The sequence below is a fragment of the Podarcis erhardii genome, assembly GCF_964252035.2.
Source record: "Podarcis erhardii genome assembly, chromosome: 14".
Classification (NCBI taxonomy): Eukaryota; Metazoa; Chordata; class Lepidosauria; order Squamata; family Lacertidae; genus Podarcis; species Podarcis erhardii.
Genome location: NC_138503.1, coordinates 45,308,627 through 45,335,236, shown reverse-complemented (window position 1 = coordinate 45,335,236; position 26,610 = coordinate 45,308,627). Strand labels below are relative to the sequence as shown.

General features: G+C 45.5%; 1 protein-coding gene and 1 long non-coding RNA gene across 2 annotated transcripts; one reads left to right on the top strand and one right to left on the bottom strand.

The window, feature by feature from the left end:
• Positions 1–558: 558 nt before the first annotated feature.
• On the bottom strand, positions 559–8,553 carry ATP5MF (ATP synthase membrane subunit f). Its single transcript, XM_081840157.1, has 4 exons — positions 8,401–8,553; positions 7,163–7,270; positions 5,909–6,025; positions 559–728 (listed from the first exon to the last, which is right to left on the bottom strand). The coding sequence occupies exons 1-4, from the start codon at positions 8,414–8,416 to the stop codon at positions 700–702; spliced, it is 270 nt and encodes an 89-aa protein (XP_081696283.1). The 5' UTR covers positions 8,417–8,553; the 3' UTR covers positions 559–699.
• Positions 8,554–9,304: 751 nt separating this feature from the next.
• On the top strand, positions 9,305–11,431 carry LOC309329406. Its single transcript, XR_014151135.1, has 3 exons — positions 9,305–9,858; positions 10,487–10,597; positions 11,299–11,431. It is a non-coding gene; the product is annotated as an uncharacterized lncRNA (long non-coding RNA).
• Positions 11,432–26,610: the final 15,179 nt, after the last annotated feature.

Genomic DNA, 26,610 nt, shown 5'->3' with positions numbered 1-26,610 from the left:
TTATGAAGTGTGACTTTGGGGGACAGAAAAGGAGACATGCTTGGGAAGAACTAACTGAGGTCCTGCATCACAACATAAATCAGGATATTTAATTGATTTTTAAAAACTAACAAGTGCATAAGGTTATCTTGCAGATTGAGCAGTTATATGGCAGGAACAGTGGTTTCAATTTTACTAAGGAGTTACTAAGGAATCTTCCTGCTGCAAAACAAGAGCATTAAATGTCCCTTATTAGAGAAACCAAAGGAAAGAAGCTATACTATTTCACTTTGGTTTTGTTGCTAGGGCCAGACTGAGCCTACCTCTAAAATGCACACAGCTTCAGTCACCTGAACTAAATTACTCTGCAGACTTGAGTAAGTTCCAAGGATGTCATATAGTCTCTAGATTTTGTTAATAGCACTGACTATGTCTAATGCTCCTTACAACTTCAGGTAATTATTCACTCATGGGCTGTGGTTAACAATCCCTTCAAGCACCAACTTAATGTACACTCCCCGTGCCTGCTGTGGGATCAGTTTGTTTGTTACCTTGCAGTGATCAAATTAGTTCCATCAGTCACAAGGAAAGTAGATATTTTATTATTGGTCACAGAATACACTGTTGAGTCTAGAAGGTAAGAGCCAATCTGCATTCAGTTGAAGCAAACTCACTATGAGTCGCAGTATGGCAGCTTGTATTCTTCTGGTCCATCAAGCTTCAGTGATACTTCCTCCAGCGATCATGCTCTGAATAGCCAAAACAAACAGTTGCAGTCTTTTGGATATTAGTATATGGAAGTGCATGCTTCATTTAAAAGGTTTAATCCCATATTTCCATGTGTGTTCAAAACAGCTTCTAATTACCATGACAAAGCTAAACAATGACATACTATATACAATCATTAACCAAATACCTGGGGAAAATGGGTTTTACCTAATGCCTGACAGCAACATGGCATCCAATTAAACATTCAGTTTCCCAACAGTAAGCAGCTACATGCATCTGGGAAAATTACAAATTTCCTATGAACACAACCTCCCTATTTCTCCAGGACAAGTACTCAGAGCTATACTTTGGCCATGTAAGTTCAATTTAGGTATCCCAAGAAACTTTAGCAGTTCCAAAAGGAAGAGAGAGAGTGCAACTGATGCAATCCACCATAGGTCGGGGCATGAAGCACAAGCAGAAAATCAACAGAACACATGCCTTTCCCTAAAAGCATTAACAATTCTCCTCTCAGAGGACTTACAGTACAATCGCATCTTACGCAGGGAGATACGCATATATGCAAAAACTGCTATACTTGAACCACCCATTAGTGTGCTTACATTTCCAGAGCCAGTGCACTGAGTGGGCCTTGTCCCCCAAGCAAGGCCATCACATCATGTTGGCTCTGGAAGCCTGAGGGTGGTCATGCAAGTTCTTGTAGGAACCTGGGACAGACCCACAGTATCTTGCAAGAGCACCCCAGAGCCTGCCTGCTGAGCAGGGCTTGCCCAGTAAGCAAGGGAGGGAGGTTAAAAGATCTCTGCTTTGCATGCATTTATCATGTAAAGTTGAAATCGTGCAAGATAAATGTGCGAAAGATGCGACTGTAATAATAATAATAATAATAATTTATTATTTATACCCCGCCCATCTGGCTGAGTTTCCCCAGCCACTCTGGGCGGCTCCCAATCAGTATTAAAAACAATACAGCATTACATATTAAAAACATCCCTGAACAGGGCTGCCTTAAGATGTCTTCTGAACGTCAGGTAATTCTTTATCTCTTTGACATCTGATGGGAGGGCGTTCCACAGGGCGGGCGCCACTACCGAGAAGGCCCTCTGTCTGGTTCCCTGTAGCCTCACTTCTCGCAATGAGGGAACCGCCAGAAGGCCCTCGGCGCTGGATCTCAGTGTCCGGGCTGAACGATGGGGGTGGAGACGCTCCTTCAGGTATACAGGACCGAGGCCGTTTAGGGCTTTAAAGGTCAGCACCAACACTTTGAATCGTGCTCGGAAACGTACTGGGAGCCAATGCAGATCTCTCAGAACCGGTGTTATGCGGTCCCGGCGGCCACTCCCAGTCACCAGTCTAGCTGCCGCATTCTGGATTACCGTAAATTTCGCTCCATAACACGCAGATTTTTCCTCCTAGAAAGTAAGGGGAAATGTCTGTGCGTGTTATGGAGCGAATGCCTACAGATGGCGGGGGAATCTGCTGCAGTTGTGAGCAGTCTGTGGCTTGCTTTGAAACAGCAAAGCAGGTGTAAGCGGCTCCTGTCAGCGAGCCGAGCTGGGGAGGAGGGAGAGAAGCAGAGCGGGCTTGGCTGCTTTAAAAAAAACCCGTCCTCTATGTTCCTCTCTCCTCCCCACTGATCTGCTAAGTAGCAGCGAAGCTTTTCAGCCAGCCTAGCCGGGAGGAGGGAGAGAAGCAGAGCGGGGTTGGCTGCTTTAAAACAACCCCGTACTCTCCGTCCCTGCCTGCAGTTTTTTGCTGTCCGATTTTGGATTAGCCACTGTAGGGGCTGTGTGTGTGTGTGCTTGAGCTATCGTTCTCCTCCTCCTGCTTCCCCTTCGCTCTCCCTGCACCCCTGCGCTGTCCCTCCGACTTTAGAATTGACACTGTGTGTCTGTGTGTGTGTGAGAGAGGGCTCCTTCTCCTCCTCCTGCTTCCCGTTCACTCTCCCTGCGCTGTCCCTCCGACTTTAGAATTGACACTCTGTGTGTCTCTCTCTGTGTGAGGGCTCCTTCTCCTTCTCTTGCTTCCCGTTCACTCCCCCAGTGCCCTGCGACTTTAGGGCCAGTTCCCTCTCTGCGTGTGTGTGTTTTGACCTCACTGCGCTTGTTGGGGGAGAGTGTTGGTCGCAATTTTTCTTGATTTGTCTCAGAGTGGTTACTATCATGGTTTCCTTGCCGGGGAGGAGGGAGAGACGCAGAGCCTGCTTGTTCTAAAGGAGCAAAGCCGGAGAGGAGCCTCTCCTGCATTATCAGCAGCATCCTTCTCCACACCCCCCACGCGAGCTCCTTGTCCCTTGAGTTCTTTTCCTTCCCTCCCCACTTAAAACGTGGTTACAAAGCACGGATCCACATGGATCCTCAGGATTTTTGCACTAGGTCACCCCAAATTCACCATCAGATCACATAGCATATCCATGGCTACAGCCTGCACCAAAAAACACACGCACCCACTGTTTCATGGGGTCGCAATGGCGCAAAAACGTGGTTACAAAGCATGGATCCACATGGATCCTCAGGATTTTTGCATTGGGCTACCCCAAACTCACCGTCAGATCACATGTCTGTGGCCACAGCATGAACCACAAAAATCATATATCCACTGTTTCGTTTAGAATATTTTTTTCTTGTTTTCCTCCTCTAAAAACTATGTGCGTGTTATGGTCAGGTGCGTGTTATAGAGCGAAAAATACGGTAATTGCAGTTTCCGGGTCACCTTCAAAGGTAGCCCCACGTAGAGCGCATTGCAGTAGTCCAAGCGTGAGATAACTAGAGCATGCACCACTCTGGCGAGACAGTCCGCGGGGAGGTAGGGTCTTAGCCTGCGTACCAGGTGGAGCTGGTAGACAGCTGCCCTGGACACAGAGTTAATCTGCGCCTCCATGGACAGCTATGAGTCCAAAATGACTCCCAGGCTGCGCACCTGGTCCTTCAGGGGCACAGTTACCCCATTCAGGACCAGGGAATCCTCCACACCTGCCCGCCTCCTGTCCCCCCAAAACAGTACTTCTGTCTTGTCAGGATTCAACCTCAATCTGTTAGCCGCCATCCAACCTCCAACCGCCTCCAGGCACTCACACAGGACCTTCACCGCCTTCACTGGTTCTGATTTAAAGGAGAGGTAGAGCTGGGTGTCATCTGCATACTGATGAACACCCAGTCCAAACCCCCTGATGATCTCTCCCAGCGGCTTCATATAGATATTAAAAAGCATGGGGGAGAGGACAGAACCCTGAGGCACCCCACAAGTGAGAGCCCAGGGGTCTGAACACTCACCCCCCCCACCACCTTCTGGACACGGCCCAGGAGGAAGGAGCGGAACCACTGTATAACAGTGCCCCCAGCTCCCAGCCCCTCTAGACGGTCCAGAAGGATGTTATGGTCGATGGTGTCAAAGGCCGCTGAGAGATCCAGCAGAACTAGGAAACAGCTCTCACCTTTGTCCCTAGCCTGCCGGAGATCATCAACCAGCGCGACCAAGGCAGTTTCAGTCCCATGGTGAGGCCTGAATCCCGATTGGAAGGGATCCAAATGGTCCGTTTCCTCCAGGCGTGCTTGGAGTTGTTCAGCAACCACCCGCTCAATCACCTTGCCCAAGAATGGCAGATTTGAGACTGGGCGATAGTTGGCCAAATTGGCCAGGTCTAAAGATGTTTTTTTAAGAAGCGGTTTAATGACCGCCTCTTTCAGCGGGTCTGGGAAGGCTCCCTCACAGAGGGAAGCATTCACCACCCCGCAGATCCCATCGCCCAGCCCTTCCCGGCTCGCTTTTATCAGCCAGGATGGGCAAGGATCAAAGAGACAGGTGGTCGGTTTCACTCGTCCAAGCAGCCTGTCCACATCCTCGGAGGTAACAGATTGGAATTGATCCCATGTAACAGGACCAGACAGAACTCTAGCACTCTCCCGCCCTGGCCCTGCTCCCACGGTGGAGTCTACCTCCTTCTGAATCTGAGCGATTTTATCTGCAAAAAACTTTGCAAAAGCATTGCAGGAGATCTTGGGGTCCCTACCAGGCCCCGGTGGTACAGGTGGTTCTGATAGATTGCGAACCACCTGAAAAAGTCTCCTGCTGCTGTTTTCTGCAGATGCAATGGAGGCGGTGAAGAAGGCCCTCTTCGCCGTCGCCATTGCCACTTGGTAGGCTCGACGTTGAGCTCTAACCCGTGTCCGGTCTGATTCAGAATGAGTTTTCCGCCACCGGCGCTCTAGCCGTCTCAACGATTGTTTCATCACCCTCAGCTCCGGGGAAAACCACGGGGCTGTCCGGGCTCCATGCAATCGGAGAGGGCGCTTCGGAGCCAGACAGTCAATAGCCCTGGTTAACTCCGCATTCCAGCGGGCCACCAGGGAATCAGCTGAAAGGCCATCAACTTGGGATAAAGCATCCCCTACCACTCTCTGGAAGCCAATTGGATCCATTAAGTGGCGGGGGCGGACCATCCGAATCGGTCCCACCTCCCTGCGGAGGGGAAGGGTTGCGGAGAAGTCCAGTTGCACCAGGAAGTGAGCTGACCATGGCACTTCTTTTGTTTCGCTTTTAGTTAATGTCAGATCACCAGCATCCGTAGAGGTAAACACCAAGTCTAAGGCATGTCCGTGGCTATGAGTTGGGCCAGACTTATTCAGGGACAGCCCCATGGAGGCCATGCTTTCCACGAAGTCCCGAGCGGCCCCTTGTAAGGTCGTGTCGGCATGGATGTTAAAATCCCCCAGGACAACCAAGCTAGGTGTCTCCAGGAGCATATCCGCCACGACCTGAAGCAGCTCGGGCAGGGAATCCTTGGTGCAGCGGGGAGGTCGGTACACCAATAGGAATCCTGTACTGCCCCTATTGCCCAACTTCCAGAACATGCACTCAGAAAACTGGGTCTTCCCAATAGGACGCCTGGTGCAGACTAATGACTTCCTAAAAATCACTGCAACCCCCCCCTCCCCGCCCACATGACCTGGGTTGCTGTGCGTAAGAGAAACCTGGTGGGCAAGCAGCGGCAAGGACAGGCCCATCTGCTTCATCCAACCAAGTCTCTGTTACACATGCCAGATCAAATCCTCCATCCATGATCAAGTCATGGATGGCAGTGGTCTTATGAATCATTGACCTGGCATTGCACAGCAACACTTTCAGGTCATGTGGGTATTGTACTGGACTGTACTGTATTTACTGCTGCTTTTTAGGTATACACAATGAAAGTTTTACTCACTTATATGGTCGAAGCTCCACATGTAGCTGAGAACCACATAGGCAGTTAGCATCATGGCGACGCCACCAATGCCTGGTTTCTTCACATCAATGTACTTTTTGACAAATCTGTCATAGCCTAGTGAAAAAGGAGCGTAGTCTTAGCCATACGGATAGCAGAGGAACACCTAGTAGTGATAAGTGACAGCTACACTAAAAAGCTAACAGAATAAGGAAATGAAGTCTTGAGCCCAAGATCACTACTTTTGCAGCCTGTTGTTTAGTTCCATTGAACTCAGTGGCCTCAATGAGACCTACCTTTCTAGCTAGTGTACTTAGGCTTATAGCCCAAGTAGGAAATTTATCAAAAATCAGGCTTTTACAACAAGGCTGTACCATTTAGTTTATCTAAACACTTTAAAATGGCTACATTAAGACATATGCTTAAGAACAGAGAGAAAGGGACTGAGAACTCAGGTTAAAGCTGCAGCTCTGTAGAACAACAAATGTTTTGCAAAAGGCCTTGCGTTCAATTCCTTCCTGTCCAAGTAACTGGGCTCGGAAATAAAAACCTGCTTGAGATGTTGCAGAACTACTGCCAGCTCTACATGGGGTAACAGCCCTCTGGTTTTTTATTCATAAACAGCCACTGCCTCTGTATGTTTTTATGCTACTCCTGTTGATTTTGCTGTTTTTAGTATATGCCTGTTTTAAACTGAAGGGTGGTGTACAAGTCCTTTAAATAAGTAGGAACGAAGGCCAGAAACTGCCTGTTCAGGGTTGTAGTTCTGTGTGCATTTATTTGAGTGTGCCAATGAGCACAGTGGAAGTTAGTCAAGAGTTGAAATGCAAAGGATCTGGCTGCAAGACTGAGGAGACTTGTGGCTCAATCCTTTGTCTTTTTACTCTTATGCTACTAAATTCAATAGAAATATACTCCCAAGTATGTATCTGGATCACACTGTGAATGCATCAAGTGGGATTAAAAATCTGAAGGTGGATCACAACTAGATTTTCAAACCCCATGAAGCCTTTATTTCGTTGGCAAATTAAGAGTATTTCAATGGAAAGTGTGATCTGTTGTACACTGAATCCTGCCAGTGTTTTAACAGGTATAACACTATTGGCATAAACCTAATAGGAGACTTCTGAAACTCTGGTTATCTGCACACAAAATATTGGCGTTGAACAGATTAAATATTCAGCAAGACAATCACATGCATACAATTCCTGCCACAAACATATGCTCCACATCAGATGTTTCCCAGACACTCACCTCCTCGGATACTCGTAACAAATCCAGCTGGGGTGTAATCTCGAGTTGCTAACCAGTTTGGCAGCTGCCCCACTTTTACATCCAGCAGCCTCATATCTTTTACTGGAACTAAGAGAAAAAAAGAATGTGAGGGTGGGTATCTGCTATGACTTACCCATCCCTATTCCAAGGAGGAGGAACTAGTGGTAACATAAGGTTCCCCCTCCCCACCTCCCCTCCGAGGCAACCACCGACTTCCGACATCTTCAAAAGATGAATAGGCAATTTCATGGAGAAGAAAGCTATTGGTGGCTTTTAGCCATCACAGCTATGGCACAGCCTCTTCGGTTGGAGGCTATAAATACTTCCCAATACCAGTTACTGGAAACTGGAGGAAGGAAGAGTTCTTCCTGTGCTCAGGTCCTGCTTGCAGGTTCCCCAATAGAGGCATATGGTTGGCCACTGAGAGAACAGGATGCTGGCCTAGGTGGGCCATGATCCGTTAGATCAGAAATATCCAACCGGTCGACCGTGATCTACAGGACCTATTTCCGTGGGCGTCGAGTTGACATTTATTTTCTCCCCGCCGGTGGGGTGGGGGAAGAAGGTGGGTGGCCGATAGGTGGCTTTATCACTGTGTGCGCTTGTCAGCGAGTTCTTGTAACCCTCCTTAAAAAAAAGCTCACCCCCCCAAAAAAAAGCTCAACATCTCTGGGCAACCCTCCCCCTAAGAAGCTCAACAACTCTCTCTAAGAAGCTCAACAACTATTTCTACCCACGCATGCTCCTCTTCCCTCCAATGGGTTTTATACTCCCAGTATTAAAAAACTGCCCTTTTTTTTTTTTTTTTTTTTAATACTGGGAGTAGATCGCAGTCTCTTGGGAGTTGAACGTGCCTGCACTAGGTTATTCTTATGGGGTGGGGGGAAGGGGAGTTCGAAGCTTTGTCTGCCGAACTTCTGCCTGACACTGACACACAAATGCAAAGGAAAGCTGTTGGGAGGCAACAAGGAGAAAGGCTGGGGTGAGAAACGGTGGCCTCAAGGGCGAACCCCAGCAATGAAGAGCAGCGGCCTGGCGCTTGTACCCAGAGCTACATTGAGAAGGGCGTCTCTTTCTCAGAAGGCGCTTCTTTCTCCTTCCACAGAACAGCGGGACGCTTCTTCTCCGGGAAATGGGAGCAAGTTAATCCCAGCACCGCCCAGGCCCTGACAGGAGCCGGGTCACCTTGGCGTCTCCCTCCCTCAAAAAGCGCTTACCGGGTCGGTCCGCCATCTTGAAGCCGCTGCAGTGTCTCCCTGCTGTTCCGCTCGCAAGGGCTGCCGGGAGAAGGTTGCTCGCGCGGGGGCTCGTGGGAAAAGAAGGTCGCTCTCTCCTTGGGCGGTGTAATGGGCGGGCCTGGCGAGGTGAGGGGCTGGGCGGAGCTAGTTTGGGCGGGAAAGAGAAGCCAAGCGATTGGATAAGAGCGGGACGTTCTCCTCACAGGTGTCTTTGGCGACCATCCTTGGCGCGCGCGCACTTGAGGGGCGAGAGCCGCTGAAGGCAGTGGGAGTTGTTTCCTGAGTAAACAGCATAGGGCTTCATATTCCGCTTTTTTCTTTCCTGAAGGGGAGCTAGAACGGCTTTTCAGCTGAAAAATACCCCCGTCAAAGAAAACACACACACAAAAGCAAAACAACAACAACAAAACAAGCCCAGAAACAATAAGCTCTCGCATAGAAAATACTCTCTTAATAAATGACTTAGACGAAATGTTTGTCCAAGCCACAATGAATTAATGAAATTTGTCCAAGCCACAATGAATTAATGAAATTTGCTTTTGAAACTTACCCCCCCACACACAAATACTTTTTTTAAAAAAGGTTTTAACAACTATTTTTCGTTACTGGTTGCTTAATTTCTGCTGACTTTTGTTGTGTTTTAACCTTTCAAAAGCCACCCTTAGTGCGGCAAATTACAGCAAAGGATGGGAGAATATATTAAAATAATATTGCTGTTCTATATTTCTCCTTTTAATATAAATCTCTCAAGTTGTGTAGCATAAAACTGCAAACGTCGTAACACGATGCATTCTAAAACAACCACTAATCCAAAATATAAAAGCAATAAAAAGGCACCTCACCTCCAAAAAAGGAGAAAAAGAATACAAAGGCATACCTTTTAAAGAGAAATGATTTTGAAACATAATCTTCTAATGATTAGACAATTCCGTTATTTTATTGCTGATTGATTTGTTCTGTATAAACCCCTGCTTCTGCTTTTATTTTTATTGCTTTTATTAGTCTTGGATGTTGGGGTTTGCTTGTTCAACCCTGATGAACAGATTGAAAGGCAGGATGTTAACATTTAAAAATTGATATTTAAAGTAATCCAGAACGATGACGGGGATGTAGCAGTTCTCTTACGAGCAAAGGTCACAGCATTTGGGGCTTTTCGGTTTAGAGAAAAGGCGAGTAAGAGGATAATAGAGGTTTGCAAAAATATGCATGGCATAGAGAAAGAGGCTACAGCATGTTTTTCTCCAGAACTCATGGGCATCCTGAATGTTGGATTCAAGACAGATAAAGCACTTCTTCATACAGCACACAGTTAAACTATGGAACTCACTGCCACAGGAGGCAATGAGGAGGTGGCCACCAACTTGAATGGCTTTCAAAGAGGACTAGACAAATTCAAGGAGGTGATAAGAAAATAAATGCTCCTTCAATTACATAAAGGCATATTGAACTAATAAAGGGAACAGCCATGTTTCTTTTCTCTCCACTGTGAGGCCTTGAAATAAAATGCATCTTGATATAAAACGTATCCCCATGAGTCAAACCCCTTGCAACTATAAAGACATGTAACAGTTTGTTTTGCAACATTTTTATATTAAGTGCTTTGTAACAACTGATCGTTTTAAGCTTTCAAAACAGTTTGCAGCTTACACTTGAAATCTATGCAACCATCTTTTGTTTGTTTGTTATTATTTATATACATATAATTTTTATTTATGATTTTCAATTGTATACCTTTCAATAATTTTACAATCATTTTAACATTTTGAAACTCGACTTCCTTCCCCCTCTTTCTGCAGTTCCTAAAATTTGTTTTTTATATATATTTTTTCTGCATATTCCAAATTAACTTAATCATTTATTCATCTACTTTAAATGTGTACTCTTATAAAACAGCTATTACAACAATCCTGCCAATGTTCTTATCCATTTACAGTTTGTTTGTAAATATTCAATAAACCATTTCCATCTTTTGTTTGTTAAATCCTTTTGCTCTTGCTAATGTCTTTATGATTCCTGTAAAAATTAGTCTGAGTTTGTGATTGTATTTTGTAAATCACCCCGTCAGGCATTGTCTCCAGCTATCAGTTTCCAGTCTCATCCTCTCACGACACCTAGGGGGATGGAAAAGCCAAAGATGAGCACAAAATCTTGTTGCCTCATGTCATCACTGAATCAGGTATGACTCACCTGTCTCACATGTACCTAATCTATGTTTGGCACGAGGGAGTGGGGAGCGTGAAAGGTAGGGCAGTTCGTAAAAAACTTTTTTTTTGAAAATGCCTGCTCGAAAGGTCTTATCTTACTACACTAGGGATTATATAGCTATACGTATCTGAAATTTCATGCGTATCAGTTAATATCTTGACCCTGCTCCACTGAATTGAAATTTCAGCCTTCACCACATAGGAAAATGGCCAAGTAAACAGCTATTTTCGTGGAGGAGGGTCAAGATATTAACTGATATGCATGAAATTTCAGATACAGTAGTACCTCGGGTTACATACGCTTCAGGTTACAGACACTTCAGGTTACAGACTCCACTAACCCAGAAATAGTACCTCAGGTTAAGAACTTTGCTACAGGTTGGGAACAGAAATCGTGCTCCAGCGACACGGCAGCAGCAGGAGGCCCCATTAGCTAAAGCGGTGCTTCAGGTTAAGAACAGTTTCAGGTTAAGAACGGACCTCCGGAACGAATTAAGTACTTAACCCGAGGTACCACTGTATAGCTATATAATCCCTAGTGTAGTAAGATAAGACCTTTGAGCAGGCATTTTTTAAAAAAAGTTTTTTATGAACTGCCCTAGTGAAAGGGGATATGAGCTCAGGGCTTATCTCAGTTCGGGGTTTTCTCTCTTTTGTCTGTCTGTGGATACAGAGAGGACCCTGTTTCAACAGTGTTCACACAGTGGGTTCCCTGGCTACTGACGCCTTTCTAGAAGCAGGAACAAGTCACATGTTCACGGGCTCTTTTGGCCAGGTGTCACGAAAACCTTGATGACTTCTTCGCCAGACTACCGTATTTTTCACTCTATAAGACGCACCAGACCACAAGACGCGCCTAGTTTTTGCAGGAGGAAAACAAGGGGGGGGGGGGGAATTCTGAATCCCAAAAGCCAGAACAGCAAGAGGGATCGCTGCGCAGTGAAAGCAGCAATCCCTCTTGCTGTTCTGGCTTCTGGGATAGCTGTGCAGCCTGCATTCGCTCCATAAGACGCGCACACATTTCCCCTTACTTTTTAGGAGGGAAAAAGTGAGTCTTATAGAGCAAAAAATATGGTAATTACTCAGGAAGAAACGTGGGTCCATCCAAATAAAGGAAGCACTCTGCGTTACCACCTCCAAAGTAGGCACGTGTCCAACCGTCAGTGGGCAAGGTCCTGCTCATGGTCTTCTGGTACCAGCACGGAGTAGTGATGATGGATTTCCTGGCAACGGGTACCACGGTTTCCGGGACATACTACGCTTCACTGTTGCGGAAGGCCATCAAAGGTGAACAAAGGTGTCTGCCTCCTGCAGGATAATGCCCCGGTTCACAACTCACATGTTGCTCAGATGGAAGCACAGTCCTGTGGCTATGAAGTCCTTCCTCACCCCCTTATTCTCCTGACCTCGCACCATCGGACTTTCACCTCTTTCCAACCATGAAGTTATTTTTGAAGGGCAAGCTTTTTCCAGATGATGAAATGCTCATTTCTGGGCTCAAGTCATGGCTTCTGATGCAACCTGCTGATTTCTACAGATGAGGTCGCCACAGCTGCATAAAGCGATGGGAGAAGTGTGTGACTCTTGCTGGTAGCTATGTAAAGGTAAAGGGACCCCTGACCATTATGTCCAGTCATGGCCGACTCTGGGGTTGTGGTGCTCATCTCACTTTATTGGCCGAGGGAGCCGGCATACAGCTTCCGGGTCATGTGGCCAGCATGACAAAGCCGCTTCTGGCGAACCAGAGCAGCGCACGGAAACACTGTTTACCTTCCCGCCAGAGCGGTACCTATTTATCTACTTGCACTTTGACATGCTTTCAAACTGCTAGGTTGGCAGGAGCAGGGACAGAGCAATGGGAGCTCACCCCGTCGCAGGGACCCGAACCGCCGACCTGCTGATTGGCAAGTCCTAGGCTCTGTGGTTTAACCCACAGCGCCACCCACGTCCCCTGGTAGCTATGTGGAGAAGGACTAATAACTGTGCCCCATTTCGTTTGTCTCAGTCTACAGGAAGTACGTCAGGGGAAATGTTTAATGAGCGCCTCTCGTACCTTGGCCTTGGTGGAGGTCTACGCGGCATCGTGGGGAGGGTTCTATTGACCGAACCTTTCCTGAGTTTCCTTTCCTCCAGGGCTATTGATGACTACTAGCCATGGTGATTATGGTCTGCCTCCACAGTTGGTGGCAGCAGTGCTCTTAAACACCAGTTGCTGGAAACCACAGGTGAGGAGAGCGCTCATATGCTCAGATCCCATTGTGGCTTCTCATTGAGGCATCTAGTTGGCCCTTGTGAGAAACGGATGCTGGTCTAAATGGACCATTGGCTTAATCCAGAAGGCTCCCCTTACGTTCTGATGCAACCGTCCTGAATGCATGCTCTTGTTCTCTTGGCACACGTACCTCCTCCTCAGGGCCAAGATCTGGACATTCTGAGCGCAGATCCATGCTTGATAATTCAGACGCAGAGAAATTAAGGGTCATACAGGGACCTAATAGTGAACAGATCCGCACTATTTGACAAATAGCCATTTCAGAGCACCCCAGCAGGTGTCAGCCTTGCTTAGAAAAAAACAGCCTGTTCAGAAAAAGCTGTTAAATTTCTCCGGCTGCTAAGAGGCTCTGGAAAGACTTGCGACATATGGATCTTTTTACTATTTACTTATTTCTTAAAATTGAGCTAGAGGTTGCTGCAAAGGGATAGGCCACTAAATAAATTTACATCCGAAGGAGGCTGTGCTACATGGCCCGAGGAAGGCAAGTATTGCGATATTTCCTGCAATTAGAAACAATAAACCAATCAGTTAAAGATTCTGGATCTTGCTGATAGTTTAGGTATTATAACTAACTGGTTTTTTAATTATAATGGCTGTATCGCAGTTTTCATGTTGTGTACTACCCTGTAATCTGTGTAAGAAAGGGTGGGGTGTTAGTAAGAAAATAATAGGAGTAGTAGGAACAACAACATAAACAACAAGAACTAGCATTGTTACAGGTGCCATATAATGCTTGTTCCACATTTGTAAGAAATCAATCATTTAGTGTGGTCACACTTTGAAAATCCCTGTCTATTCAAACAAGGCAGGTACCTTTACTGCACTGTTTTCAGTGCCTGCTAAAACATTTTTGTTTAGAGAAGCCTATCCACATATGTAGAGTGCTGATGTGTGTTTTCATCTGTGTTTAGTTTATCACTAATTTATTTTATTTTTGAAATGTTTTCAATAGTTGTTTTTAACTGTTTTACATGTAATGTTATTTTTTATTCTTTTGAGGGGTCCCCCCCCAATCAAGCAATAAATAAGTAAATAGACAACAACAGCTCTCAGTTGGCTTAATGTACATTCACATCACACAATTGTTTCCAAACAAGCAATGGTGGTCAGAACTCCCTGAGGGAAAATTTTCCTGCTATTTTTTAATTCCCCCTTGCAGTATGAAACTTCCAGAAAACACTAGGGGCACTCTAAGCCAAAGCTTCCATTCAAACAGGCCAATGGTGAGATCCAAAGGGCGGGAGATTGTGTGCTCCCTAGAATAGGGATTTCTTCAGTAAGGTGGCCTGTGGCATGTCTGTGAAAAGACAATTAAAAATCATACAGCATCTAGCACAGTGCATTACAGTTGCTGCAAGAGGCAGAAAAAAAATGTGGTTTGCCAAGAACCTCAGCAATTTTCTAGTAGCCCATGGCAGGTCGGATTTTGGGAACCACTGCCTTAGAACATCATATCCCCCAGTAAAGACCTGCAGATGGAAGTTTCTTAGTAGACAAGTTGATATTCAGTGGAACAGGGTTTCTCTGAAGGCAGAAAAGCTTGAAAGCTACTGGCTTAACCATCACCAATTTGTTGTGGGCTGTCAGATGTCACAGGGTATGCGTGAGAATTCTGGTCCTCTGCAGCTTAAGATGCAGGAAATGCTTCCTGATGGAACTAGGATTTTGTAAATGGCTACCATGAACAAGTCATCTCTAGAGAGGTTACTGGACAGCTTGACAACTGAGAGGTGTCCATATTTGAACATGGCTTTTCGTGGAATTTAGTGTACACAGCAAGTTTACCCCCACCTCTTTTTTCCTTCAAAAGATGGCCTGAGGGACAATTCTACATTAATAGCAACTCCTTTCAGAAGAAGCAATCTCTGTTCCCTGAGAAAACAGCTATTTTCAGGCAGGCCTGTTCTCGAGGAGCTGCTATTTTTAGCAAATTCTGTTTGGTGAAAGGGGGGGGGTGTCTTTGTTTCTAAAACCCACAGCCTTCCCCTCACTCCAGCGCTGGTAGCTGCTCCTTGTCTGACAATGAGCTATCCCTTGTGGCGCATATTAGTAGCCTGAGGGAAGTGTACAAAAAGCAGCAAGCCAAGCAAAGGCTAATGATGGAGGCGGAAGCCTTACGGAGTGATCCTTTCTCAGCAGGTTCCATTAGTAAATGAAGTTTTCCTGAAGGGACCCATATTTGCTTTCAGTGTATTCCAAAACACGGCACTTAATCCTGCCATTCAACTTTCTTTAAAATATGCCCCTCCTAGCCATACGACTCAGATGTCACGAGCCACAATGGCATACCCTCCAACATTTCTCCAATGAAAATAAGGATGTCCTGTTCCATAATACAGTCGTACCTCGGATCCCAAACGCCTTGCGAGCTGAATGTTTTGGCTCCTGAACGCCCCAAACCCGGAAGTGAGTGTTCCGGTTTGCAAACGTTCTTTGGAACCCGAACGTCTGATGGGGCTTCCACGGCTTCCGATTGGCTGCAGGAGCTTCCTGCAGCCAATCGGAAGCTGCGCCTTGGTTTCCGAACGTTTGGGAAGTCGAACGAACTTCCGGAATGGATTCCGTTCGACTTCCAAGGTACGACTGTAATAATAATTTTGTTATTATACCCCGTCCATCTGACTGGGTTACCCCAGCGGCTTCCAACATATAAAAAAACCTTATAAAACATTAAACATTTAAAAACTTCCCTATGCAGGGCTGCCTTCAGATGTCTTCTAAGGGCTGTATGGTTACTTATCTCCTTGGCTCAGGGGTCAAATAACTCCATACCCTCCAACATTTCTCCGATGAAAATAGGGGCGTCCTAAGGAAAAGTGGGACATTCCAGGATCAAATTAGAGACTAGGATGGCTTCTGTAAATCTGGGACTGTCCCTGGAAAATAGGGGCACTTAGATGGTTTGTTAACACACCAGAAAACTTCCCGAATTATCTCAGCAGCCATGTGGATTGTGAGACAGGGGTGTGGCTCAGTAGTGAAACATCTGTTACTATTGTTACTACTGCAAAGATGGGAGAGAGGCACCTGAATGGTTTTTCTGGCTCAGGTGCCAGAATAGCTTGACTGGCCTTGAGTTCTACTCTCCTTGAAATGGAAGGAGGAAGATACATTTGCTGCTGTGCCTTAGGGAAAAAAATGTCGTGGTCTAGCTGTTCATACATAAGAACTACTGCATGCGTTGATTAGAAACTTGCTAGGATTGCAGCGAAATTTGTACGGCAGCAAGGGTGGTCAGCCTTTGGAAGCCAGGACAGAGCTAGCCTTGTCTCTGCCAAATCTGCTTCTCGCTCCTGGGTTGCCCTTTCCCATCTCGGACACGCCCCATCCAGGCTAGCCTTTCCCCAGCGGACAGCCTCTCTGGGGATGCTATCCGAAACCCTGTTTCATATCAGGCCTCTTGGACAGAGCATCCAGATGTTTTGCTGGGAAGCTACCTTTGAGAAAGCCCAAGCTCAGCGCCACTGCCAAGGAAACGTCTCCATCAGTCAAGAGGTTGCTAAAGAAAAAAAGAGTCAAGAAAAAAAGCGAGAAATCTTTTCTAAACTAGGCCGTACTACATCTGACCACATCTGTGACACTTTGGTATCTTGCAAACACAGGGTTGTATCCAGTGCTAGTCCTTCTCATCAGTGGCGTAGCGTGGGGGGTGCAGGGGGGGCCAGCCGCACCGGGCGCAACTTCGGGGGGGGGGTGCACTCGCACTCGCAGCTCTCTGCCCCTACTAAAATCCACGGGTTAGGGGGCGCAAATTACTTGCCTTGCCCCGGGTGCTGACAACCCACGCTACGCCACTGCTTCTCATTGAAATGAGTGGATCATAACTCAAGTACATTAATTTTAGTGCGTGTACTATGAGTAGGATTTAGTTGGATACAATCCACAATTTCCACTGGTCTTGCGGCGCAGGGTATAACTAGTTCTTGTGATCTTTATTTCAGTTATTAGCTTAGGGCCACAGCAGACATGGGAACTCCAGAATGAGATCTCCCAGTTTTCAGTTTTTAAACTCGGTCATTCTAGCTGTTAATCCTATAAAATATGGCCTGCTTCCCCTAGCATAGGAAAGACCACACATTTGGTAAGTTTAAAATGGTTTACTTACAAACTTTCCAAAGGTCAGGTTCATGTGCTTTTCCATACATCAGTCAGAAATCACAAGCAGTAAAACTTGATTTAGTTACAGTGGTGAAAGTTCCTAAATAATTGGTATAGGAATGCAAGAATGGCTTGTAAGAACCATAAGGTCTGAGCTGCAGCAACCAGTTCAGAACCTCTTCACACGCAGAGCTTCTCTGGTAGACTGAGAGGGGAACAAAGGCCTGACTACCTTCCTCCCAAGGTAAGGGGGAGTGACCTAGCTATGCCTGGCATGGTGTTAACCCCTTCATGCATTAATTAGACTTAAACATGTTGGTTATATGAGGCAGATTATAACACAGGGAAGAGGAATGGACTATCCTGAAAGAAACAATGGGACCCTGAATGTGAGAATTCTGCTCTGCAAAATCTTCCTGCAAGACCCACTTGCCACATTTTGAAACAAGTCCAAACGATGCTGCAAAAAAATGCACTTTTCAATTCAGTTTATTATGAAGTTAAGCAGGTGCTGAAATCTCATCTCCTGCTGCAATCAGCGGGGCTTAAAATTGCTTCACTTTGGCTGGGTCGTGCACCCGTCATGAGTAATATATACATATTCTTAACGTTTTTCATGGATGCCTCATTCTCGAGCATCTGAAAGGGCTTCACAGCATGAGCTGTTCCCAGTCATCTGCCCCTTGAAGTTAATTCTCATCCTCTGATAAACACTTTCTTCCCCTTTTCTTATGAGAGAGGGCAGGGCAATCATTGCTGGGGATCAGGCGCATGCTCTAGCTCACTTCACCTCTTACGAATGACCCACACAAAAAGAGAGCAGCATGAGCAATATAATCCCTGTGCATTATCACATCTGAAGCCTTACCAACAGGCTTTTCAGATTCTGTTTTCAGTTTCATGTACATGCCTCCAGTTTCCACAATGGCTGATGTTTCTACACAGGTTTTTTTTAAATAAAGTTTATAAATGTAATAGTGACAATCTACTGTGGGTTAAATAACAGAGCCTAGGACTTGCCGATCAGAAGGTCGGCGGTTCAAATCCCTGTGACGGGGTGAGCTCCCGTTGCTCGGTCCCTGCTCCTGCCCACCTAGCAGTTCGAAAACACATCAAAGTGCAAGTAGATAAATAGGTACCACTCTGGCGGGAAGGTAAACAGCGTTTCCGTGTGCTGCTCTGGTTCGCCAGAAGTGTCTTAGTCATGCTGGCCACATGACCCGGAAGCTGTACGCCGGCTCCCTTGGCCAATAAAGCGAGATGAGCGCCACAACCCCAGAGTTGGTCACGACTGGACCTAATGGTCAGGGGTCCCTTTACGTTTACTTTACATCTGGGATGGGGAAGCTCATGTCTGGTGCGCCAGATGTAGCCTTCCCCATGTGTCATAGACTTGGGAATATGTGCTTGCTACTGAGGCTGTACTGCTGTTGGCCTAAATAAAGATCTCTTCTTTACTCTGAAATAAGTGTTGCCATTGTTGTTTTCTCGAAGGGGAGCCTGATAGTAAGAAGACAGTGATTTCCTTTCCAATATCATCCAATTCATCAATATCAGCGCTGCTTGCATTCCCTTGCGGTTTGGTTTCTGCCAAATACTATGCTATTTGTTTCTCTGGCTGCTGTGCAAGTTATGTAACTATTTACACACTTTGCCTTCCTCTCAAAGTAAAGGAAATCCCATAGTAACGATTAAAAAGTTATCAACTGCATATTATTTCCAGGCTTGAAACACAAATGCACCAATGGGAATGAATATGGATTGTGCTGGGTGACTGATCTCCATTCTTGACCACAGAGAAGCACGCAGATTGCAGCAATTTCCAATTCCTTCCCTGTTTTCATCACCATCCTGACCCCGTGAGCTTTGTTCTCCTCAACTTGGGACGTTCGCAAGTGCCCTCCTCATCGCTCCGTGAGTCGGGCAAAAGGAACAGTCTGATAAGAGAGGAGGGAAGACTTTGATAACACTGTGTTCCACCCTCCATGCAGACTGTGACATTTCAATCTGTTTTAAACATCTGCTGTATCATTCCAGGAGCTTCAAATTCAATGGCAGCCAAGGCGAGAGCTATTTTAATCCCTAATCATTCATCATTGGGCCCTTTCCCATCCTTCCCTTGCACTCACTTTCTCCTTCCCCTCCCCTCTGTTTTGCCCCCTTCCCATCTGCTGCCCTGCAGGCACATGTCGGCAAGAAATTCCCAACTTCAGAAGCCACTGGGAAGCTCAATGGAGAGACTTCACCAACAGCAGGTCCCCAGTTAACATTATTTCAACAGCGATAAACATCGGGGAGGAAGGAAACGCTTGGCCGGCCCCAAAATATTTTGCTACCTGAGATGAAAACGACAAGATGCTGACCCCCACATTCCTTGTACAGAAGATGACCGGCCTGGCTAGTTTGCAAGCTTGTGACAACCCCAGTATTTTCCTCACTGCGAGAAGTGAAGTTGCAGGGTTATAAAAGGTAAAGGGACCCCTGACCATTAGGTCCAGTCGTGGCCGATTCTGGGGTTGCGGTGCTCATCTCGCTTAGCATGACTAAGCTGCTTCTGGCGAACCAGAGCAGCGCACGGAAACGCCATTTACCTTCCCGCCGGAGCGGTACCTATTTATCTACTTGCACTTTGACGTGCTTTCAAACTGCTAGGTTGGCAGGAGCTGGGACCGAGCAACGGGAGCTCACCCCATCATGGGGATTCGAACCGCCGACCTGACGACCGGCAAGCCCTAGGCTCTGTAGTTTAACCCACAGCACCACCTGCGTCCTGCAGGGTTATTAGAAGGTTGTTAATGGATTTTCTTCAGGAGGAAATCAAGAATAGAGGACAAGCTTTTGTGAAAGGCAGCTAGCCCCACACTGTTCCCCTTCTGCTGCAGTGTGCCACCACATTGAGCAGGATGGGTGCAGCTGAGGTCGCACCCTCCGTTCAGACAGGGTAATGGCGGAGCGCAACCAGTGGGCTTTGAATTATCTGTTGGTGCAATGAGGAAAGCATTTTCCGCTCAGAGATTCCAAAATGCCCAGAGTATATTTAGAGGAGAGCTGCAGCAGAATTCCTGTAAATTGTCACTTGGGGGGCCCGGAGAGAAGCGAAAGGTATTGTCCACGATGTGTTGTTTCCTGCATAATTCCCCTGGGAGACAGGTTTTTGGAAGAGGGGCTTCAGACAGTTTCCTTTTCGTACAGGAGGGAGAGGATCTGGTACGTGCTGGGATAGGGATAAATTTGTTACATATACGGTTTCTATGTTTGCTCTACCAGCCGGATGGATCAGGTTTTTAAAAATAATTGAGCATAATGAGGTCCAATATGCTCAGGACCAGCGATGTATCTCTAAACTTGATGGTTTGTGGTTTTGTGATGGCCAACGGCTTTTAGCAAATCCATCAATGGTCTTCATAAACAAAGGACGAGAGTGGTGGTTCTCAAAGGGTGTGGCATGCCACAGTGGTGCATAACTTCCAAGATGTCCCAGAAAAAATGGGACACCCTGTTTTTTCTCGCGAGAACTTGGCGGCCATTTTGGGTGCTGTGATCTTATGTGTTCTTGGGCTGCGCTCTAGCCCCGTAAAAGTGCTTTTCTCAGGGCTGCATGAGATCTCCCCCCCCCCCAGTGCTTTTTTCGGGATGAGAGCGAGGCGTGTGTCACGTGACTAACCAAGGAGTGTGTCGTGGGAAGATGCGCACCTCAATTTTGCATTGGAAATGTTGGAAAATATGCTGGCAGATGAGGATGGCAAGCGTGGCAGGAAGGTTCAAGGACAATCAAAGAAACATTTAAACATTTCAGTGTAGTATAGTACAGTATCAGAATATTTTTTTTATTGTAGAATATGGATAGATATCTTTTCAAAATGCTAGCAAGAGCATCAAGTGGTACTGAGGACAATCCTATTCAAACAGAGTGTGGCGCAGAATTTGTTTGATTCAACACCAGTGGCAAGTTTCTTTGTGTTGGTGAGGAGTTGAGAGCTTGTTTGTCTCAAAATAGGTCTAATATAAATGAGATTACCTGGCAAAAGCAAGCTCACGCCTTTCATTGAGTTTGTATAGCCACTTAAGGTACATGTGTCAGAGTCTCATTTGAAATTATGGTATATTTTGGGGATGATTCATATTCTTATGTAGCTGCACTGCATTGTTTTAGACTTTCGCCGTCCCACAATCATATTAGAAAGTAGTTGTGTTCTATGGTATAAATCAAGCACTGTTAGGAGTTGTTCCTTTTTGTTTTCCAATGTATTTTTTTAAAAAAAATTGGCGTGAGCAAATTTTCATTCTGAATGTGGTCCAGAGAAAGACGTTTGAGGACCACTGGACCAGAACTAACATAACACAGACTACAGGTAAAGTGTGTATAGTATTGTAATAGAGCAATCCTCCCCTAGTGCACTCTCCTTTCTGCCCACCTAACAAGTAGACAGAGGTATCCCAAAATGGGACATTCCAGGGGAAAGGAGGGGCTGGGCTGGCCCTGGAATCACTAGATCCTAAGCCAACACTACTGCTGTCATGTGACAGCTTTGGGCACAATCCATCCATGTCATGGAACGTAAATAAGCATTCTAACTTCTCTGGGTTGAGTGCTCACTTTCTGTGAGGATTTCAGGGGTGTGTGTGTGTGTGTGTGTGTGTGTGTGTTGTGTCCTTGTTTCTCAATTTGATCCTTATACACTTTGTTTGTATGTTCTGCAGTATTTTATGCATTGTGGCTTGACATTACTATTTTGATGGTACAGTCATACCTCGGGTTACAGCCGCTTCAGGTTGCATTTTTTCGGGTTATGGACTACCGAAACCCGGAAGTACCAGAATGGGTTACTTCCGGGTTTCTGCGGTCGTGCATGCGCAGGAGCACTAAATCGTGCTTTGCACATGCACAGAAGCGCCGAATCTCAACCCGCACGTGCACAGACGTGGGTTGCGAACACTGTGGGTTGCAAACATGCACCCCGCACGGATCACATTCGCAACCCAAGCGTCCACCGTAGTTTAATAATTCTTTATAAGTGTAATCTGTTTAATTACTATTTCTTGACATTTAATTTTACTGTTTACTATTAGATTCTAATGCATGATTGAATATTGCTTTATTTGATGTAAGTTGTTTATTTTAAAGTTATTGTGACTTTTCTTTGCATTGGTTCAGACTGTTAGTATTAATGTTTGATGTTTTATTGTGTGTGGTTTTTTTACATTCTGTTGGAAACCACCCAGAGTGGCTGGGGCAACCAAGCTGGATGGACAGTGTATCATCATCTTCATCATCATCATCATCATCACCATCCAGAGGTTGACAGGTTCCCCACCCTGCCCTAGAGAGTTTGCTATCTGTTTCCATAAAGGAAGGAGACATTGGTGATAACTTTCCCTCTCACTACTCCCACCCTGCGTTGAATATTTATTTTCTATTTTGTGCATTTATTAAATTTGCATACTGCCCTTCATCACAAGACCTCAGGGAGGTTCACAGACTAAACCGCAAGGTAAAAGAACAAGTAAATAGTTAACACGAAAACAACAAAACAGTAACACCCCCAAGCAGGATGCCTGCTGCGTTTTTCACCCGAATGTCACACACCACAATCCAGGCATTGTGGCATTATCTGAAAGTGATACCACACAGGCATGGCATCCACAAAGCTGACAACGAGAGCTGCAGCTTGTATTTTTATCTCGTAACAGTGGAAACAATCCTAAGGTTTCTCCCTTCAGGATATAGGAGGGATGGATGAGAGTTTTAACTCACTGTTGTAACTCACCTATGAGAAGTAGGCTAAGAGAGTGTAGTGTTCTTGCAAAAGGGAAGGTAGAGTTGTGTGAGTCATCTAGTCCAATTCCCCTGCAGTGCAGGAATCTCAACTGAAGCATCCCTGACACATGGCCATCCAACCTCCAAACAAAAACCTACAAGGAAGGGGAGTCCGCCATGTATATTTTGCTCTAGGGGGCTTAGTTTGGTCAGAATTGAGTAGGCACTTCCAGAGTTATTGCTAAATACATTACTTCTGGTAAATGAGCTACCACAGCTGCCAGAGGGTCATGAAAATTGGTATCCCAGGCTTTTTAGACTTGTCTGTCTATGTACTACCTGAAACCAAAGGGAGTGCATTGGTTGCCAGATGTGAAATATATTGGCATTTTTTCCAGCTCTCCTATTCCACTACTAAACCAGGATGGGGGTATAACTGGGTTGTGAGTCCCAGACGACATGCTCCCTTCCTTGCAGGTCTCCCCCGCCCCCCGGCCTTGGAGTCAGTGCCCTGACTGACTCCAGCTACAAAAGCTGAGGCTGCCAAGGAGGCCAGAGAGCATTTTTGCTGTTATTTAGCGCAGACGCAGGTCATTGAGCCTGGGCTTCCACAGCCTCTTCCTGCCCCGAACCACCATTGGCAGGAATGGTGGCAACAGCAGCATATATGTTCCATGCTTATGGTAATATTTTATTCTCTTGTTAATTACTGGTATGCTGTTTCAATGTGCATTTTATATTCGGCTTCCTTTAGCAATGTTTTCTTTGAGAAAGTTTCAGTTTATTTTCTTGGTTCACTTTGCTGCATTAAATTATGTGCATTCTATTGTAGTTGAGCTCTTTTATTAATGTTTCATTTTGAAAACTCTGAGGTAATATTTCAGCTTCCTGTTAATAATGTTGCTTTGGGATGTATTCTTTAGACTTTCTTCAGTAATGCTTTATTCTGGAATTTATTTATTCATTTTTGGATGTTTTAAGGCAGGCATCCCCAACCTTCGGCCCTCCAGATGTTTTGAGACTACAATTCCCATCATCCCTGACCACTGGTCCTGTTAGCTAGGTATCATGGGAGTTGTAGGCCAAAACATCTGGAAGGTCGCAGGTTGGGGGTGCTTGTTTTAAGGCGCTGTAAACCACTCTGAGATTTTTTCCTTAAAAAATGTAAAGCGATATAGAAATGAAATTAACAACAACAACAACAACAACAACACAGCAGAAATACGTCCTTCTCTCTGAACAACTGAAGCAGTAACAGCACATGGTGAATGCTTTGTACTGTATAAGATTGAGAATAGGAGTTTAACAACAGGCTGAAGCCCTTCATTTCCCTATAATTCTTGGCTACAGCCTCACGCACCCTAGGGCAGAGGAGCAACCGCTCTGAAGGCCACAGCACATAATTACCCACTCCAAGAGTTCAATTGCACTCTGTACAGTAAGCAGCACAACATTAATAACACTCTTTCAAGGAAAGACCCGGACGCCTCCTTTGCTCTTTGAACGACAGACAACCTCTGGCAGGTGTGAGAGACCATTTTCAGCCCAGAGGCCCCAGTGGGCAAACTTCCAGGGGCTGCAGGCCAGTGGGGGGGGGGGACAAATGCAAAAGTGTGTGGGGCAACTGGTGTGATTTGTACAATAGGGCACACTCCAACTACACAGAAACCAAGTCTCTCTCTCTCTTTACACACCCTTACCCACACCCTTTCCATCAAGCAAAAGTCATTATTGTGTTCAGGGTCGCATTATAACTAGGCAAAACCATCTGAAAATGGCACAGAGCAGTGCTGGTGAGGACTGTGGCCAGGGGAGAGGGGTGCGCCCTGAGGCGAACCCTGAAGCCCAGACAAAGAGGTCTCAAGGGCCACGTTTGGCCCCTGGGATTGAGGTTTCCAGCCCCTGGTGACTGGAAAATATGAACTGAATTTGCTGTTGGGACCTATCAGTCTGTTGATTAATACATAGGCCTCATCCATACTTACTTTTTGCCCTGTTCTTTCCAGGCAGTGGTCCATTTTAACGCTCTGTGTTAGAGCTTTTTTCTTTTCTTTCCCCCCTGAGCTTTCCCCACAAAAATGATGATGATGATGATTTTATTATTTATTCCCTGCCTATTTGGCTGGGTTGCCCCAGCCACCCGCTCTTCAAATCTGAATTGGAGCAAACGTCAATTTGGGTTTCCCGCAGATTGATGTTTGCTCCGATTGAGCTGTAAAGAACGGGGTTTTTGGCGGGAAGCTCAGGGCGAAAGAATGGGTACCCAGACACAGAGCTTTAAACCATGGACCATGCTTTGAAAGAGCAGAAGAAAGGTAAGCGAGGATAAGCCCATAGAGCATGATGTTATGGCGGCTGGATGATTGTCCTCAGGTGACATTGCATCAATAGGCGTTTCCATGGAGGCTACTAGCCAAAATGGCTACTAGCCAAAATGGCTATGAAGGCCTCGCTCACAAATTTATTGAAAATGTAGCACCCTGCTTGTGGTTAACGCTTAGCTGGAATGAAATATTCAACGCAGCAATAGAGAAATTAAAATAGTAATTTATTTGTCAGACAAATAAATGAGAGGCTCAGTGGTACATGGTTACCAAGCTCTGGCCTGGCCTCCTGCCATTCTGGCCAGCACTTATATTTCCTTAATCCAGCCCCCTTGCTCCTCCTGTGGCTGCCTCTGTCCAATCAGCCTGGTTGAAATTCCTATTGGCTGTTTGCTAGAACCAATCACAAAAGATACACCCACTTCCTTCTGTCCTTTTATGGAACACAAAGAGCTATATATTCTTATCTATAAATGACAAATAAGTAGTAATATATCTTACATATGTTTCAACAAGGAATCTTAATTACCAGCTCACCTCTTGCCCTCCTTGCCCTATTGCCTTCTAAAACAGATGGTTAATCTTAAATTTTTATCTTCAACAGATGTCAAGGATCTTGAGTTCACATCAACATTGAAAGATCTCCTTCATTTGATGGTTTCTAAACAAAAAGGCCTGACAACTATATATCAGGAGTGCTCGATGGCGTCTCCTGTCTGGCAGGAGGCTGGGCTCATTTGCCCCTCTGGTCTCCTATTGCAATATGACTCTATGAAATAAGAATCTAGCATTTCTTAAATCCTTTGCATAATTACATTTAAGCCAATATATTTAAGCTAATATATTTCATACATTATCATAGGTAGCCTTTTAAAAGGAATAAGGCCTTTGTAAAGTAAAAAAGGAACTCAGTAAAAAACAGCTTTAAAAGAAGCCTCTTCAGTTTACACCCCTCCTTTCACAGCCAGCTAGATGCTTCTCCATTGCTCTTGGCCTTTCAACCTTAGGAAGAAGATATGGCTCATTTTACTGGGAGGCAAATGGTATTATTTTACTATTTATCCACCCTTAATTTAGTACTTTGCAATATGCAAGGTCAGTGTCTGTAACTCCCCTTTTTTTTTACGACTTTGAGAATTGTTTTCTGCTATAAATCAGGGGGCCCCTTTCCTAGGAGGAAAACATTGCCAAGGTTCTTTCTAAGCAGCTGGTCTTTTGCCTGGCATGAAACATTTGAAAATCTTTAAGCTTATTTTAAAATGCAAGCCCTGATTAAACATATAGAAGCTTTGATAAAAATGCAGGCTTATGATTAGATGCCTCAACAGCTGCATGAATTATGATAGCTAGGAAGTGGAAGGGGAAAGCAGAATATAAAATGGAAGGTATTAATGATAAATTAACATGTGCCATTAAGGTAAGATAATAATAATAATAATAATAATAATAATAATAATAATAATAATAATAATATCTTTATTGTCATTGCCCCCTCTCAGGGACAACGAAATTACTTGGCTGCTCCATCCA

What these genes read in the sequence shown, in the direction of transcription:
- ATP5MF (XM_081840157.1), bottom strand. An exon ending in TGTTACGAGTATCCGAGGAG is followed by an intron (nt 6,026 to 7,162) that starts GTGAGTGTCTGG and finishes CTTTTTCACTAG; the next exon opens with GCTATGACAGATTTGTCAAA. An exon ending in GTGGAGCTTCGACCATATAA is followed by an intron (nt 729 to 5,908) that starts GTGAGTAAAACT and finishes TTGGCTATTCAG; the next exon opens with AGCATGATCGCTGGAGGAAG.